The 19,858-nt window shown below is 32.3% G+C and overlaps 1 protein-coding gene across 3 annotated transcripts in view; it reads right to left on the bottom strand.

Moving 5' to 3' along the window:
* Positions 1 to 19,858, bottom strand: part of VMP1 (vacuole membrane protein 1) — a 153,638-nt gene that overhangs the window by 21,146 nt on the left and 112,634 nt on the right. For all 3 annotated transcript variants that reach the window (XR_013177670.1, XM_077164986.1, XM_077164987.1), the window contains 3 exons: positions 10,114 to 10,194; positions 6,268 to 6,384; positions 801 to 862 (listed from right to left, as the gene is read on the bottom strand). Coding sequence is in view for 2 of the 3 variants with exons in the window: in XM_077164986.1 (XP_077021101.1) it covers positions 801 to 862; positions 6,268 to 6,384; positions 10,114 to 10,194 (260 nt within the window). In the remaining variant the exon portion in view is untranslated. The remainder of the gene's footprint in view (positions 1 to 800; positions 863 to 6,267; positions 6,385 to 10,113; positions 10,195 to 19,858) is intronic.

Raw genomic sequence — 19,858 nt, 5'->3', positions numbered from 1 at the left:
TCTCCGCATCCTCTCCAGCACTTGTCATTTTCTGTTTTGTTGATAATGGCCATTCTGGTGGGTGTGAGATGATATCTCATTGTGGTTTTGATTTGCATTTCTCTAATGGCCACAGACTGAAACTTTGATGTATGCTTAGCTTAAAATCAAATAAGTATAATCTAAGCTTTGTCCTTCTTTGTTGTAGGGCAAGATGGGACTTCTTCAATTTAACTAATAACAGGGCAAATGCTTTTTTGCTTTAAAAAAAAATAAAGAGCTATAATGAAAATTCTACCCTGACTTAATCTTCTATACATTTTCTCTATTCAAACATTGATAAGATTAGGTAGGTGTGCTGGTTTGAAGTTGTTGTGTACCCCAGGAAAGCCATGCTCTTTAATCCTGATTCAATATTGTTGGGTGGGATCTTCTGATTAGGTGCTTTCCATGGAGATGTGTCTCCACCCATTCAAGGTGGGTTTGCTTACTGGAATCCTATAAGAGGCAATCATTTTGGAAAAAGCTAGAGAGCTGACACAGACAGAGACCTTTGGAGATTTGCCCCTGGGGAAGCTGTTTGAAGAAGCCAGGAGAGAAAGCTAGCAGATATTGTTCCCAAATGACAGAGAAGTCCTGAACATCATCGGCCCTTTCCTGAGTCAAGGTGTCTTTCCGTGGATACCTTAGCTTGGACATTTTAATGGCCTTAGAACTAGAACCCGTGAATTAATAAATTCCCTTCATAAAATCCAACTATTTCTGGTTTATTGCATTTCCAAAAGCTTTAATAAACCAAACAGTAGGGAAGAATTACTCACCCAATGAAAGTCACCATCTGCTCCACTATGTGCTTGCTGAATGTTATTATAACGAAAATTTTCTGTAAAAAGGAAAACTACCAGTTAAAATAAATATTTACTATCAAAAAAGATGAAGTAAACCCACAATTTTGTTAATAGTTTTAAAAAAAAATGAGATTCCACCCTCTAACCACAATTTTAAAAATTTTCTTGTAATAAATTAATAGGCATCATTTGAGTCACAAATACTATCTATTTCATATTTTAGAGATGTTTCTCCTCAAGCACAGTTCTAGTCTTCTAGGATACATAATCACAGAGATTATGAAAGTCATGAACCCAAAATTAGGTGAGTTGGTGGACATTCCACATGTTCTATGTATCTATCCTTAAATGGTATATATAACTAAAGTCATGGGTCATAGTTTCCCAAATAGCTACTATCACTGCAAACAAAACTGATCATCCTGATGACAGGGGCCTGGGCGAAATATAATCCAGAGGATCTTGAAAAGACTGAATGTCTTACATGAAAGGCTTTTATAAAAATACACTGAAAGTTCCATTCCCAGATGCTGATTGGAGCCTGGGCTTTCAGGATCATGGCAGAAGCTACCTAAATGTAGCCTGTGAATTTATCTACAGACTAATGGGGAGTCTCACCGGACCTGGGAAGTTTTCATTTTGGTGTTAACGAAGCACTCCCACATTAATTACAGATGTTAATGTCTTGTCTTACCCATAGTAAAGATGCCTTTGGGGTTAACAGGGAGCAAATATTCTCTACACACTCAAGAGAAAAAAAGAGCTATAATGAAAATTCTACCCTGACTTAATCTTGTACACATTTTCTCTATTCAAACATTGATAAAGATTAGGTAGGTGTGCTGGTTTGAAGACCTCGCCTGCCACGCCAGAGACCTTGGTTCGGATTCCTGGTGCCTACCCATGCAAAATAAAAAAAAAATAAAAAAATCTCTACTCAATTCAACAGATGTTAAGCCAAGTACTTACTATGGATAATATAAGGATTTTTTGAGAATACTAAGATGAGAAAGACACTTCATTAATGCCCTGAAGACATTTATAACCTTTTCTACAAGTAGTGGAAAGATGGTAAGTATAACATTTTTATAAATAAAAATAAAAAATTATAAATTTTAGTGGTAGAAAACAATGGGTTCTTGATGTCAATAAAAGGAGAGGTCACGTTTGATTGTATGATTAATAAACTATTCAAGAAGGTGATATTTAAGTTTAGCTTTAAAGGATAAATAATTCTGATTAAATATGAGTAAATCTGAGTTCCTTCTCCAATTACTGATAACAAACCCTTTAGTGTCTTATTGTTTGTTAAACAATTACTATTTAACCAGTGTAAACAAAGAGGAAAGGAAAGAAAAAAATAAACAATTGTCCTTCTTCTGGGGGTTTGTTTATATACCTTTTAATTTGAAAAAACGATATTTAGCTATTTCACAGTAAAAGCAAGCACATATAGCTGTCAAATAGTTACAAGATGAATGATGATTTTATAAATGATACACAAGTGGCAAATGAAAATTATGAAGGTAAAAAGACAATTGTGAGATAAATTTATGGAGAAAAACATTAATATATGGGATCCTTTTAGCACCCACATTAAAAGCCAGTTATCTGAAGCTATAAAACTTCTATTAATAAACAGAGCTAATGGTTTAACCTCTCAAGGATTTCACCACCATGTGCTTTCCCTATCATCATTTCCTAACATTCAAAATAAGCTTATGTGCTGATTATTGCACAATTTTATTGCTCAAGAACAAAACAAGATTTTCTTTTTTATATGTAACAGCTTGAAAATTCACTGTGCAGGGCACAACATAAAATGTGCCAGACATTGAAGAACATGTGCCCCATAGTCCTTTAGGCTGGAGGTCTGAGCAGAGATTCTACCAAATAAACAAAAGGCACAGCCTACTCAGCCACAGGCAGAAGAAACAAGGGAAAAGGTAGAGGAGGGAGGAAAAATGGTTATGTCTGCACTGGATGCAGGAATAGAAAAGAAACAAATCAGAATAAAGTAGATATGTTAATAGTATTGTAACAATGCTAATTTCTTAGTTTAGAAAATTATAGTATGGTTATCTAAGATGCTAACATTAGCAGAAGCTAGGTAAAGGATATACAGGAACTCTCATAGCATTTTGGCAATTTTTTTTGGAAGCCTAAAGTTATTTAAACATAACTTTTTTTTAATCCTAAAAACAAAAATGGAAAGAGAAAGAAGAAAAAGAGAAAAGAAAAAAAAAGTATGTTATGGGTGCTAGGAACTTAATGGTACTAGAATTAACAAAGAAGAAACTAACCATAGAGGAAGGGTACTTTTCTGGAAAGAAGACTCCCACACTGATTCTTTGAATAAATATATGTTTACTGTTTGCCTTCTATATACCAGAAACTATTTCTATTTCTCAGTGAACCATGAGACAAAAATTCCTGCCCTCATAGAGCTTATCTTTCTGTGGGGATAAGGGGAGGAGGATGTTGGTAGGAAAGCAGAAAGGCAATAAATAATCATGATATAAATTAAATGGCATGTGAGAATTGTGAGTATGTAACTTTTTTTTATGCTGAAACCCAGGAAGGGTGTATTAACTTCTCACTTCATTATTTTGGAGAAAGGCAATGAAAGTCTCTCAAGCTCCTTCTATAGACAGACAATGAGAATCTATCCACTGGATCAAGGGAAAAAGGAAATCCCTATCTAACATAATTAGGTAGGCTGATTTAACTTTTTTAGGGAGGCCTAACAGACTGCAAGACATTAATGACATTAATAATGTTCATCAAGAGTGGTTGTCTGGTTTAAGCTGAGGAAAAAGGGAAGAAAGATGAGATAGATTTACCATTAGAGTACAGAAAACTGTGTGTGAGGTTTTCCTTGCTCTTATTCCAGAAATGGTTAACATGTTTATATTACTCACTAAAATTACTCAAGGAATGAGAAATGTTTGTTGCCCTAAGCTACATCTGGATGTACATCAAGTGACATGCCTTTAGAAAATATGTCAGTGTGATACAATGGAACATAGCAAACACATCCCGTGGTCTGTTTAATTATGTGAGCTTTTTTGTTTTCCTACCATATGGACCCATGGAAAAAAAGCTTCAACTTTATTGTTTGTTTTGAATTCCAGGATTTTAGGCAAGTATTTTCCCTTCTATAAAACTCAAATAACAGCTCACAGGACTGTTTTGACATTGAGATAATTAAAATAACTCACCTAGCACAAGTCTTGATAACTAGCGAGCATTAAGCAAATTAGTTTCCTTCATCATACACATAATTTATAGTTAAGGAAGCAATGCAAAAGAATGAAAAGAATACTGAACTTGAAGCCAGAAGACTTGGGTTTAAGAACCAGCTGTTACTTATTCATGTAGGCAATTTATTTATTAACTTCTTCAAGGTTGATATTTATAAAATAGGCATAGTAATTCTCTAAGGCTTATTAGAATTAAATCACATGACACATACTAAATGCTTTATGGTCAAGCACCATACAAAAAAATTCAGTATTAGCAAAACTTTAAACATTTGAAAAATCCTGCTATGAAACTATGTATTTAAAATTTTTACCAAAGTAATTAGCATTCCAATATTTAAAAAAACCATGTTCACTGCTCAATATATCTAATTTACGTGGTAGAAAGCATACTCCTTGAAAGGAGAAAAACATATCCTTAAATTTTGGGTAGTTATTAAGGCCGGGAGAGTAGGGGACAGATTCAATAAACTCATCTCAAATGCCAAAATCTAAGATAAGAAACTGTATAGGTAAAAGCGGCTGAAGTTTTTATGTTTCAGAATTTTTCCCAAGAATTGGAGGCAGAGAGGTGTTAAGAAGAAACCATGGGATAGATCTGTGTGCTGATTTGAAAATATTATGTACCCCACAAAAGCCATGTTTTAATCCTGATCCAATACCATAGGTCGGAAACCTTTGATTAGATTATCTCCACAGAGATGTGACGTGCCCAACTGTGGGTGTGACCGTTGATTAGATGGAGACATGACTCCACCCATTCTGGGTGGGTCTTGATTAGTTTACTGGAATCCTTTAAAAGAGGAAACATTTTGGAGAGAACGAGAAACGACAGAAGCCTCAGAGCCGGCAGAGAAGGCAGGGTCAGATGCTTGGAGAACAGTTTCTTCAGAGAATAGAGACACAGATATTTGGAGATGCTTGGAGCCAAGCAGACATCACCATGAGATGTAGAGTAAGCCAGAACCTGGAGAGGGCCAAGGGAAACCAAGAGATGAAAGCCAGCCCTGAAGAACCAAAGTAAGGAATCCCCACAGGAACAGAGGCTGAAAGCAATAGAGGCCAGGAGCAAGGGAGCAGCAAATGCCAGCCATGTGACTACCCAGCTGACAGAGGTGTTCCTGACCCTTTGACTTTCCTTGAATTAAGGTATATTTCCCTGGATGCCTTAGTTTGGACATTTTTATAGGCTTAGAACTATAAAACTGCAACTTAATAAATTCCCCCTTTTAAAAGCCATTCCATTTCAAGTATATTGCATTCTGGCAGCATTTAAGAAACTAATGCAACAAGCTTTTAATTATTAAAAAATTATACTAAGACAGATATTACTTTATTGTTTTTATCTTTCCTTTGGTGAACACCTCTTTGTTGCAATCTTCATTGTTTAAAAAAAAATTCCTCCCAGGTTAATTTATTTGACAAAATTCTAGAAACATATATTCATTTCCCTTCAATTAAATTATTAGTTTGTTTTCTCTCCTCTATTCATATATACATGTATGTATATCTTAAAGATTTTGTTAAGACTGGCTTTGAAGACTAGTGGAGTCTCAATTCCCTAACCACAACCCACATCTCCTCACTCCTTCAGAGACCTCTTTCTTGTTCATTCTCGCTTCATACTAACATTTGACTGATTTTCAATAAAGATATTGATGCCATAAGAAAAAGTACTATATAAAAGTGTGTGAAAGAAAAGAAGTATTAGTGAAAGTATTTACCCAGTTTGTGATCAGTAAAGAAACTGGATTCTAAAAATTAAGTATGTGAAAATGATGTGCATTTTTTTGTACCCAGGAAGAGTATTTTGGTAGAGATCTTGGGTAAACAGTTTTGCTAGGTAAAAAGTAAAATAATTTAAAAAGAATGAAAGAAAGAAAAAGAGAAGGAAAGAATGGGGTGGAAGGGAAGGAAAGGGAGGGAAGGGAAGGGAAGGAAAGGGAAGGGAAGGGAGGAATAAACAAACAAGAAAACAAGAAGAAAAACAATATAGGGGCCCAAATTTCCAAAAGGCACCAGAGAATCCTGTCAGAAATTCACTAACTTCCAAGTGACATTCCACGCTTTAATACAACCAAAAGAAGCAGAACCAATATCTTAAAATGTTCTTAGGAATGTTTAAGTGGGAAATATGTTTCATTATCATTAGCCAGGGAAAGAGGGGTTATAATTACCTGGATATGCATTTTAATTATTGCTTTTCCGATTAGGGTTGCACCAAAGAAGGTCCAAAAAGGTACAAGAAAGTGTCCACATGTTATTCCAGCTAGATCAAACAGAGGATTTGGAATCTAAAAAGAGAAAAAAAATGAAAATTGACTTCCATCTATAATTCAAATAATGAATTTCCTGACCATTGGTAGGTGGCATTCAGTTTCCAAATTTGCTTTCATTGTAAAGTGAGCCATGACTTCTAGATGGTACTAGATCATTCAGAAAGGGGTTAGGCAAGTATCCTAATGTATCTCTAAGTTGGGTCTTGTATCTTTCTCAAGCTATCGTTAAATCTGTTCACTGCATAGCCAGATGTGCCTCTATTTGTAATATTTATAGCTAATGCCCCATGTATTATTCAACCTCATACTAGAATTGGATAAAGACAATGCATGCTAAGAAATTTAATCTCATTCAGTTGGATATTTGGCCATTTGGTGACTGCTATCTAAGGTAAAGTATGAATAAAGAAAGATTCTTAAGATTATTACAATAGTTATTAGCATTCTAAATTATTTACCCTGAAATAAAAACCTTATCTAGAAGGTGCTGACATTTCTTTAGCAAATATTCTTGTAAATTCACAAATAAATTAACAGGTAGATTGCTTTTATTAGCATAAAATTTTTTAAAATGTTTTTATTAACATAAAAAAATTTTAATTGCTTTTATTAACATAAAAAAATTTTTTTTCATGAAAGCCCAAGGCCATGCATCGAGCCATGTGATATATTTTAGAAAGAAAGTCAAATGTGGAACTATGAGTGCACAGATTCAGATGTTCTGAACACTAACTCTCAAACAAAAAAGTGACTCACAACAAATGCCTTTTCCAAACATTCCCACATTTCAAGAAAGCTAAAAGACAATTCTGTGCAAAAATGTAAAGAAACCACAAGCTGTTTTTTGAGCACTTCCTCCATTTTTCTCCCACAGAATTATACTGCCCTTGTGGCTGTTGGATGAATCATTCAAAAGCAACTAATTTATATAATTTCATTTTCAAACTTTCAAAGAAAAGCACATCTGTTTAAAAAATATTTGTCACATATGTTCTTTTTAAAATAATGCCATCAGTTAAAATAAATTTAGTAGCTTAAAAAAAAAAATAATGCTATCCCTAAACTAGAATTCAAATGTTTGTTAGCAACACTTGGATTCAATAACTCACTGTTTTTCTTATTCAAATTCAAATGTTTCATGCAATTTAATCTGTCTTCTTACAACCAGGTGAATAACTTCATTTGCACAGCCTTACATTTGCAAGGCCCATTCTTATATTTTTTTCTTGTGACCTTCACAACTCCATGAATTACAACAATTTTTATACTCCTCCTCTATTACCAGAGTCTAACTTATGTTGAAAGTGAAATGAATTTAAAGGATACAAGATATATAAATCAGAATAATAAAATTAGAATTTCTTAACTGGTTGGACACTTCAGTGCATTGATAACTCTCAGAAGAGCATAATTAGCAAATTTGTGGTTAGATGTGCATGTTATTTATTTTCTAAAAGAACTGCTAACTAAATATACAGAGAGCAGATTAGATTTAGGAATTTTGCTTATCTTAGTTTAAATGTAATGTAAATAACAAACTTCCTTCTACCATAAATCAAGAAATGTAGAAATATTAAGCATTAAAAAATTCCTCGGGGGTGGGCCATGGGGGCTCAGCACACAGAGTTCTGGTCTGCCATGCCGCACACCTTGGTTCAATTCCTGGTGCCTGCCCATGCAAATAAATAAATAAATAATAAAATATTCCTAGAGCGCCAAATCGATCCATCAATTTATGTGAAATAATGACTAAAACTAGTTGTAAAAAAAAGGTGGCTAGTATAGAAAGTGGATTTTTGTTAGGACATAGGCATATATGAGTGCTAAAGAAAATATTTTTTTGCTTTAATAAAGCAAAGGTAAACAGAATTTCCCCAGCCATCTACATATTTCCCAAGAATAATGACAGCTAAGTTTTATTGAGTTCTTTGATGTGTTAGGTACTTTACTCCATATGTGCTAATTCACAATGCTCACAACAATGCTGTATGATATCATTAAGCATATTTTACAGACAAGAAAAGTGAGACATTTTAAGCAAGTTCCCCAGAGTAAACAGCACAGCAGAATTTGAACCCAGGCAGTGTGGTTCTAGAGCTTGTTCCATTAGCTTACAAGCTAAGGACATCATTGTGCATTAGGCCTCCCTCTCAACTCAATCCCATTCTTGATACCCATAGCATCTTTTATTTATCACTGATGTCAACTGTCTCCCCCATTAGATTTCAGCCTCCTTGAGCAGAAGGAATATATCTTTCACTTTTTTATTCCCAATACCGGTTGATACAAAGCTGATGGATCATGGTAAAATTGGTTGGTACTCTCTAAGCATTTATGATGCAGGGACTAGCATTTATGTGCTAGTAATTTTGCATATATTGTCTTAAATCCTTACATCAGCCCTTGCAAGGAAGGTCTTACTGTCTCATTTTAAAAATGAGAAAATTGGGGTTAAAAGAATCCTAGTAGACTGAGGTTACATAGCTAATAAGAAGCATAACTAGTTTATGAATCCAAACCTGCCTGACTCCAAAATCTACTTTCCACTACATCACACTATTATATCCCTACATAACTTGCTCAACGATTTTCTGCATTAAAAATAAGAGCTTATAAAAGATTAGATTGTGAAAAATTCTTAGTATTACCAAGATCAAGAGAATAATTTAAGGCATATGTATGTTCCGGAATTTCTCTATCATGCTAATACCACGTCAGAAACTTTAGAATAATATGCCTTTCTTTTTGGCCATTTGCTTTGTCATGGGAAAACTCGGAGATGTATTCATGCTCTAGTATATAATGGAGATAAATAGCTATGTGTCAGTGGACAATAATTTTATGAATTTTATTTATAATTACAGCTTATATCAACTACAGGCCTAAATATTCTGGCTAAATCTGCCAATGAATTACCAACAACTGTGTTCAGGCTATCAATGAAAACTTAGATCAAATTGTTCCAATTCAAATATGACTGTTTCCATTAATTTTAGGAAAGGACTATTCCACTGACTCTTCATGGAATGTCAGTTTTACAAAATCTGAATTTTGAAACATTAAGTTTTAGACATAAATGGCTTCCTAGTTTAGTATAGCTAAAGACATTCTTCACTTAGCCACAGATGTTTCCACTACCTAGCCAGAAGTTAACCTCATCAACAAAACAGGTTTTATGGTTATTCTCTGAAACTATACTTGAAATAAGACTACCCAGCTACAATTCTGCAAAAAGGCTGAAGTCATCATTATTTGGACAAATGCACTTCATTATAAATTCTTCATTGGGAAGATGGATTTCTGTCTCTTTTGTTCTAACTGAATCAAGTAATTTAGGTTTAATTTCATCATTGTGTGATACGACGCTTAAACATCATAAACGAGGTATGAACCTATGCAACAGAAAACACCTCAATTAATGAGTAACACATTACATATCCCATAAAAGTGAAACCATTTTTATCTTCACTTAACTATTTTTTTGGGTCTCCCTACTCCTTACACATATGTATATCTATATGTATACATACACACACACAAAGGAAGATATATGTATATCATAGGGAATTTTGTTCACAATGTTTTGTTTTGTTTTGGGGTGCATGTATCAGGAATTTAACCCAGGTCTCCCACAGGGCAGGTGAGAATTCTACCACCAAACTACGTATGCACCCACCAACGTATTTTTAAAAACAAATAGGATCAAAATATAAACCTAATTTACTTTGAATACAATTCACTTACTGAAGCACAGGCCAGAATTCCAAAAAATCCAACCTTCTGTACTAGGTTTTGAACTGCCAGTTTCGCTCGGGAGGCAAAGTCCTGTGTAAAAGGAAGATTTCAAACATTAATGAGAAGCACAATTATTAATGAGAAGGATAGATGGCACTTTCTATTCCAGAGTTAATAATATGAAATATCTCACAACTTGAAAACAATGAGTCTTTAATGAGTTAGATCAGTGATTAAGAAAATTACAGCATGTTGTTCACTGAAACAGATGTGAATAAAATCTCGACAGATATCCTTTAAAGTTAAACTGTTACTGAATTTCAAGAATAAATCAGAGCTTTCCCACCTTATTTCTGGAATTCTCTTTAGATTATCTAGAGATGAACAAAGTATCATAAGCCAACTCTTATTTTGGAAATACTGGCCTACCACATTCCCTCTTTCTCTCTCTCTTCTCCCACAAACTGCTAGGCTTACTCCTTCAGTAACATCAGGGTAGGAAATCTCAGGATCTTACAGGACAGCAAATGAATGTAACTCTGCTGACCACCAGCCAAAGATGGAAGAAAAGGTTATATGGCAATAATTAAGCATTCATTACCCCCAATAGCACATAAAATCCTATATTTGCATAGCTTGCTATGTTTTTATAAAATGTTATTACAAGCATCTCATTTGAGTATTTCAACAAACACGTAGTATAAGTACAGCAGATATTATTAGATTCAACCTATATATCTAACCCAAAATTGCAGCCCAGAAAGCTTAAATGTTCAAAGTTGTTTTTTTTGTTTTGTTTTGTTTTTTTTGCATGGGCAGGCACTGGGAAACGAACCTGGGTCTCCAGCAGAACTCTTCCACTGAGCCACCCTGGCCCGCCCATAAATGCTCAAAGTTTTAATGTTTGTAAGGGACAAAGCTAACATATGATTCAGTCTTCAGACTCTTAAAACAGTGCTCCTTTTATATCACTATGCTAACTCGCATTCTGAAACATATATTCTTGCTGACTTGCTTATTTCTATGATTTTCTTCTCCAGCATTTTGATATTTCATATATATTTTCCTAGAAGTTTCTGGGAATGATCAGATTATAAACAACCAGCTCTGTATCTCAGAATATAGAAATAACAGTTACAACTCTTGAATATATGTGACTGTTGTAAGAACTTACAATCTAGGACCCTTTACAATAGGCCCCAACCTGATAACCCATGCTCTTGACTTCAATTCACCAAGTTTTTATATTATAGTTAGTCTGTAAGAGTGAGGCATGATAATATTTGGTTTTTTTTTGTTTCTGACATTTCATTCACCATATAGTCTTTGGGTTCATTCCCCTAGTTGCATGCCTCACCGAACACATTTTTTGAGGCATCTGGCAATATGAATATTAATAGTATTATTTGTTAATTTTTGATAAGTATGATAATGATAAAATGGTTATGTAAATATTTAATTTTTAGAGACATCTACTGAAATATGCAGGGATGAGTGACATATCTGGTATTTGGTTTAAAATAGTTCAGGCAGAAAAAAAAAAAGAAAACAAAGAGAAACAGAAAAAGGGGAAGATGAAATAAGTACAGCAAATTAATGACAACTATAAAAAGACAAACCCAATTAAAAAATGGGCAAAGGACTTGAATAGACATTTCTCCAAAGAGCATATAGACATTTCTCCAAAGGCCAATAAGCACATGAAAGGAGCTACAACATTACTTATTACAGGAAATGCAAATTAAAACTACAATGTGATAATGCTTGACATCTACAAGGATGACTATCATAAAAATGGAAAATAATAAGTGTTGAAGAGGACACGGAGAAATTGGGACCCTTGTAGTGTAAAATGGTGCAGCTGCTAGGTGGTTCCTTGAAAAGTTGAACAAGGATTACCATATGACCTGGCGATTCCACTGTTTGGTATATACCCTAAAGAATTAAAAACAGGGACTCAAAAAGATACTTGGACACTGATTCTGTTAGCAGTATTATTCACAATAGTCAAAAGGTAGTCAATGTCCATTAACAGGTGGATGAATGAAATGAGGTATATCATACAATGGAATATTATCCAGCCATAAAAAGAAATGAAGTTGTGATATATTAGACAACATGGATGAACCCTGAAGACATCATGTTGAGTGAAATAAGCCAGAAATAAATCGACAAGTACTGTCTCAGTTTTCTAATATGAAAAGGTTTAGTGATGGATGGCAGTGAAGGGGGCACTTAAAAATAAAAAAGAAAACTTTTTATTGTAGTAACAAGTATATACGTTATATACATAGTTATATATAAAAATAGTTATATATATGTTATATATAGTATATATATATACTATATATGTTATATATAGTAACATATATATAACTCAAAATTTCCCATTTTAACCTTTAATCTTGAAGACCTTTAATCTTGATGATAATCTTAAAAATTAGCTTTTACAGTGTGACCATGTGATTATGAAGACCTTGTGGCTGACACTTTATCCAGGTATGGACAGACGACTAAAAAAGGACTAAATAAATAAATAAATAATAGGAAGGAGATAAGAGGTATAGGATGTTTTGGGTGTTCTTTTTCATTTTTATTTTTTTGAGTAATGAAAATATTCAAAAATTGATTATAGTGATGAATGCTCAACTATATATTGATACTGTGACTAATGACTGTATACTTTGGATGACTATATGATATGTGAATATATCACAATAAAATTGGATTAAAAAAAGATGTCAGGCAGGGCGTCAAACAACTTTGCATTCATAACAAAAATATAAAATTTTGAATTTATATTTTAGTTAAATGCCCACTAAAGCTACCAGAAAACAGTAGGACATAGTAGTTTATCTATAAAAAAAAAGTTCTTTACTAATGTAGAATGAAAATGGATATTGAATTCCCTCCAAATAGAGTGGACCCTATAAATTATTTGCCCAAATAATACCTGAGAGTGAAGGGGACACTGTTGAAAATTATTCTAGAATTGGGATGTCATGGATAAGCCAGAAAGTATGTCATCCAATTAATAAAACACTCATTCCTCTCTATCTCTCGAAAAAAAATAGTATGTTTGTATAAATATGTACATTTATGTGTAACTGTTAAATCTGAGTAATAGGTATACGGTGTTCATTATATTACTTTATTTTATATATGTTTGACATTTTTTATACTAAAATGTTTTAAAAATTGGCTGATTTAATTTTTAGCACCATTTTAAACATGCTAAACAGTATTGACAACCATAAATTCAAGATCTGCTATAACATTATTCTTATAGGTTAAAATGCAGGGCTATGAAAGCACAAATATTGCTATTATCTTAAAAATCAAGTCAGTTATATCAGATTTAATAATTTTAAACTGAACTACTGCAGTAAACAGCATTCTATTTTTTTTCTCTTTATTAGAGAAGTTGTGAGTTTACAGAACAATCATGCATAAAATACAGGATTCCCATATACTACCCTATTATCAACAGCTTGCATCAGTGTGAAACATTTGTTACAACTAATGATAGCTCCATTTTTATGACTGTACTATTAACTACAGTCCATGGCTTAATTTCAGGTTCACTGTTTGTTAAGGACATTCTATTTTTGTTCAGATTGTCAACTGAAGATTAAATTCTTTTCTTAAATTTAACATCTACTGCATTGAGATTTTTTTTAAAATTATATAATAATGAAATCACTTTTTCAATATAGCTTGTTTTAAGAGAAATTAATTTCTATATATTTTTGGTAATTACTCCCCAAATTACTAAATTTGGAATTTCTTTGAAGCACTAAATAAAAACTGGTAGGCCCTATAAATAGGAATGTTTTACTCTGATTAAATATCAACAGATACTATGAGATTATAAACTAATTAAGAAATTCTAATTTCTACAGCTAAGAATTAAAAACAAAATAAGGAAAATACCTTCCTCTGTAGCCACTAATATCTTTGTAACAAATCCCCTTAAATGATAGGCAAGATTACATTCAATTGCTAATAGAAAATAAAACAGACAAACAAAAACTTATACCATTTTTATCCTAAAAAGCATTTTTTTATATTTACTTTTTTTTAAAAAAAAGCTATATAAATTTTTTTGTACTTTTTCCCTATTACACGCTTTGCATTAGTATGGTACCTTTGTTACAATGGATGAAGGAATATCACAATTGTACTTTGTAGTTTACATTAGGGTTTGCAGTTTGTATTCTATACTAATAAATACATAAATAAACCTAAAATTTTCCCTTTTAACCAAAAACATATAATTCAGTGGTGCTAATTATACTCATAATGTTGTGCTACTATCATCACCATCCATTACCAAAAGGTTTCCACCACCCCGAATAGACAATATGTGAAAACTTCTCTATCATAGCATTATATTGCTCCCAATATAAACAATTGTAAAAAACTTAGTTTTTCTACATAAAACGACATAGATAAGAGCAACAAAGTGTTGTGCTGCACTTAAAAGGTTTGGTGTCCTTTTTCCCGTCCCCCTACCTGGTTTTAGAAATATATATATGTTTATTTCAGTGAAAGAGTCAATCTATCCAAACAAGTGGAAATCTCCTTTTATCTTTATAAAATTTTTAAAATTTCAAGCTTGCATGTCTTACAAGGAAAACAAGTTAAGTGCCTTTTCAATAGGGAGTTTGATTTTTTTAAAGACTGAAAGTGATCTGCTGAAAATTCATAAATCTCATGTGTATAACACATAGAGTGACCGCGCTGCTTTCAGTTCCTAAAAATTTCCCCCAGATCTTTCACAATATTCTCGGAATTAAAATTACATTGATATATTTAATAAATCTGTGGAGATTTATTTAAATTAAATTAATATGAAATCTGCACAGTTTAAAGAAAAGAGTAGCAAAATATGCAGCTTGAGTAGTATCTTCTTGATTTTTTTCCTTGCTAGTGTAATGAAAATATAAACTCAGGGAAGCATTGTATTAGTATTTGTACCAAATCTAAAATACTTTAATGTAATAAAATAACTTTAAGTTTAGATTCATAAACACAATTACATTTTGTTTTCACTTTCAATTTCATTTTTAAAACTTATGTAAAAACATACTGATATGATTTTAAAGGCTTTATTTAACAGAACTTACATGAAAACATTATACTTTTATTGCCCAACATTTCCTACTTATTAAATTTAATTTAATTTTCCTCATTGCTTCCTAGATTTAAATGTTCTGTATTTTTTAACAACTTCAGTACCTTTTTATTACTTGTACAATCTGGCAAGCCTTTATTCCTTATCATGTTGATTTTAGAGTAGTTTGCCTATGCATTATAATATTTATATGCCCAACTGCTTTATAGACACAAAACCAACACCATCAAAAAATTTTTTTCTAACATTTCAAAGACAAGTAAACAAGCCAAGAAAAAAATGTGTACTACTAATAAAAAACAATATTTTAAAGAAAATCAGAAAGGAAAATTACCAAAAAATTAGTAACACGGGTATTCAATATTCATATTAAATATCAAAGGAAATTAATATTTTATTTTAATGGTTTCAGTGCATTAGTGGGATCAAGGTAGAAAGTCCCATTTGATTAGTTCCTTCATTGCTAGTCTCCATTTTATATAAAAATCTGTACAACTAAAACCAATTTCCTTTTACTAGTTTCATTCTTCTGGATTCAGAGTTCACAATTTTTACCTATTTCACAAATGAAATGCCAATGAAGAACATATCATTATTGAAGTTTCCCTAGCTTTACCTAAATAACTAGTATGCATTTATAATTAATAGTCATGTATTATTTTTTATTTTCACACAAATAAACAACAAGCTTACAGGTTAAAAAAATTTACCTTTCCCATCTCTACCCATAGAGATTATATTACACATATATATAACCAATTATGCTTCTGAAAGTGAGATTAAAGATACTAGGGACATTTTCCCAATGACTATAAAAAGAGGAAAAGTTACAATAAGCCCTAATCACTCAGATTTCAAGGATTAATAAAGAAAAACAGACAAACTCTTAAAACTTTGAATATTGCTTCACTATTCTTGCTTCACATTTCTTTTTCCTAAGAAAGAAATGTATGACCAAAGGGAAGAGAAACTGCAAGGGTTGATTATAACTAGCCTACAAAATACTAACCTTTGAGTCCAAAGATAGCAATTTGGATCTAAATATCAAAAAAAAATATTTAAGTTCAAATGATAACAGTAAATCTATTTTTTAGTCTCATGATGAGTGCCTCTTTAAAATAAACAGAAAATTCCTAAACATGTTAAACAAATATTACTGTAGATATGTATATGTTTGGTTAATATCTTTTTGGAAGTTGGAGTTGCTGTATAATCAATGTGATGGTAATAAGTCAGCAATTTTATAAATTACCTGCTGCCTTCTTAACTCATCATATATTAAAACTTCTGCTGAAGGCTTCTTAATTTGATGTTAAAGGTACCCCACAGTCAATATTAAAATCATGGGGCAATTGTTTCAATAATAACTCCTTGGGTATAATGGGAATTTATGCTAATATATACTATATTTGTGAAGCTCTTGTGCCTTCTAAAAAATGACAGTCTGGTTCCTTTGTTAATGTGTTGTGCCAAGCAACTAAAATTCAATTAAGCAGAAATAGAACTACATAGTAACAATAACAATAATATAAACTGCTTCAGCATAGTAGACAATGACTCTGAAATATTAACTTGTTAATAAGACCCTACTAACCACACAATTAACTATTTTCGACAATGAAATCATATCACACATAGAATATCACAAAATTAAAGTATCTTCATAGAAACTGCAATGTAACATAATTCATAATCTCCAAATCCCTTTTCACTTGAAAGCAGACTAAAAAATAATTTTACTATAAGTGATCACCCCTCACCTGTCATCAGGGTCCTGATTCATTTTCATATAAAAATATGCAGTATTAACTAAATTCAAAGTGAACAAAATATTTTATCTTTATTAATTTCTTCAACAATATCACTCATGTTTTACCTAGGTTTTAATACTGCATATATGAATGCATCACCTTTAAATAACCGAAGTATATATATTTTAAAAGTCAAGCATCATTTATTCTGCCTTTCTATTATAACTTAATGGAACAAAAAACATTACGGGCCAAAGATTGCTTGTGATAGGAAATATATTCTAGAATTACAAAGAAAGGAAGGATTATTAGCTTGATGCAATAAAATGATTGTGTTAGTAAGGATGATATTAAAATTTAAAAAATTACTACTTATAGGATGTTGGATTCCATAATGCACACGTACTCACCAACAAAAGCTGATTAGAACTAAGTTGTGCAAGAACTCATGAAAATGAGATATTTTAATATTCAACTGATGGCTTTTAATATTCAACTGGTGGCTTTTACCTTAAGTTAGATATGATTACTGGAATTCCTATCCATCTGGAAATTGGGTAAAAACTGTATAATATAATACTACAAACAGAATATATCACAATGACACATTGCAGAAAAGCAAAAACAGTTTAATCTGAAAAGAAATGAGATGTACAAGTTTTAAGAAGAGATCATACGTAAAACATACAATCAAAAATTTAGACCTCACATCTATAAAAATCATGAAGGCATGCCTAAAAATTAACAGAAGAAGGAATAAACTATTTTACAAAACAGAAACATTTACTTTGGCAACTAGCTAAATTTAATAGGTACTGAAAAGTTAAAAGTCTGAAGAAAAAATTTCTTATTCATACTTACATATTTCTATTATCTCACGCGGTTCTATTAGACTGCAAGTTGCGAAAATTTAGTGAGTTTCAAATTGCATCTTGTTTATTAATGAATGGAATAACATGCTAGAACAATGCATATGACACAAGTAAATACTATTTAGTGAATTGTTCATTTCAGGTAGACATTATGTGCTTTGGTTCTGGGTTGCAAAGTATAATGTGAAGTACAATGTATTTTATATTGTGACTACAGCACAAAAACAAAACAAAAACAAGTACCAAAGCCACTGCTCCAGAGGCATTTGGGCCTGTTGTAGGTTTTGGGGCACCTCATTCAAGACATATCTTTCAAAAATTACGTGAGAATTGATCATCAGGATTTTGTTTTACTTAAAAATACACATGGAATGGGTGGTGCAATGGTGGTTCAGTAGCAGAATTCCCGCCTGCTATGCCTGAGACCAGGTTCGATTCCAGATGCCTGGTCATGCAAAAACAACAACAACAACAAAACATGGAAAAGATATACTCTGTGACCAGCACATATTTCAGAGTGTATGCCAAAAATAGGAAGCTTATCAATGACTTCTGGGTCGAGAGCTGGATTAAATGGATTTCTGGAAGTACTTACGTATTTCTGCTACTAAATTTACTCTTTTTTGGGGGGCGGCGGGAGTGAGGTGTAAATGTGTTTTTAAAATTGTGGTACACCTATACAGTTAAGTATACAAATCTAAAAATGTATATCTTGAAGAAATTTTACAGGGGACACACCAATGTAACTACCACCCAGATACTAATATACAATATTACCAGAATTCCAGAATCAATTCTGCTGGTACTCCTACAGCTAAATAACCATTATTAGTGACTTCTATTGGCATAGATTAGCTTTGCCTATTTGTAAACATATAAACGGAATTATACAGATACCCATTTTTGTCTGGCTTCTTGAAGTCAACATTATGCCCATGCAATTCATCTATACTGTGGCATATATGTAGCAGTAGTTAATTTGTTGCTGTTGTTGTATAGCATTTCAGTGAACGAACACACCACAATTCATTTATCTGTTCTACTGCTGGTGGTGGGGTTGTTTCCAATTTGGAGTTATTATGGATTTTTTTGCACAAGTCTTGGTGCATCTTTCTATTGGGTATTTTTTATAAGTAGAATTGCTAGATCATAGGGTATGTTTATGTTTAATTTTAGCAGGTTCTGCTTAGTAATTTTCAAAAGTGATTGTAACTCAAATTATTCTTAATATTATTTATATGTTGTCAATTTATAACTCTAAATTGAAAAAAATTAAGTTTTTCTCTCCTACAGAGTATGTTTAATAACCACACTTTAATAACTCAAAAATATGAAGATTGAATAAACTCAAGTGACAAAACAGGAGGAAAAGAAATGTGTGAAGTATTTTACATATTTCAAATTTAAAAATTTTCAAAGGTCAGCTTATAGTCTCTTGAAAGCCACTTCCAATTTCCTTAAATATAAGACAGAGAAAGAAAACAGCAATAACTGCTTAGGAAAAAAAAATAATTTTAATTCAAGAATTTCAGAAGACTAATTTCCTCAGAAACCAGAATTCTTATTTAAAATCAGTTAAAATCAACCAAATAAATCTGACAACTACTATATGCAAGGTACTACAGAATCAAAAGATGAGAATACTGTGGTTCATTTGTTAATTCATTCAACAAATACCGACCAACTCTTTTACTACAGAGTTGGAGCACTATTAGAGTAGGTGCAGAAAACAGAGCATTGAAGCAAACTGGTAACATTTTGGGGGCTTGTGAGCTTAAATTCTAGTGGGAGAAGACAGAATGTAATTACAGAATTGAGTAAATCATATGGCATGTTACAAGTAAAAGTGCTACATGGTAAATACGACTGGGAAGGGGTGGATAGGTAGATGCAATTTTAAATATGGTGATCAGAGAAGGCCTCACAGAGGAGGTGACATCTGATCAAAAATCTAAAGAGGTAAGTAAGTGAGTATTGCTGATATCTGGGAGAAG

Source organism: Tamandua tetradactyla, chromosome 6 (assembly GCF_023851605.1).
Source record: "Tamandua tetradactyla isolate mTamTet1 chromosome 6, mTamTet1.pri, whole genome shotgun sequence".
Classification (NCBI taxonomy): domain Eukaryota; kingdom Metazoa; phylum Chordata; class Mammalia; order Pilosa; family Myrmecophagidae; genus Tamandua; species Tamandua tetradactyla.
This window is presented reverse-complemented; position numbering and strand designations above follow the sequence as displayed.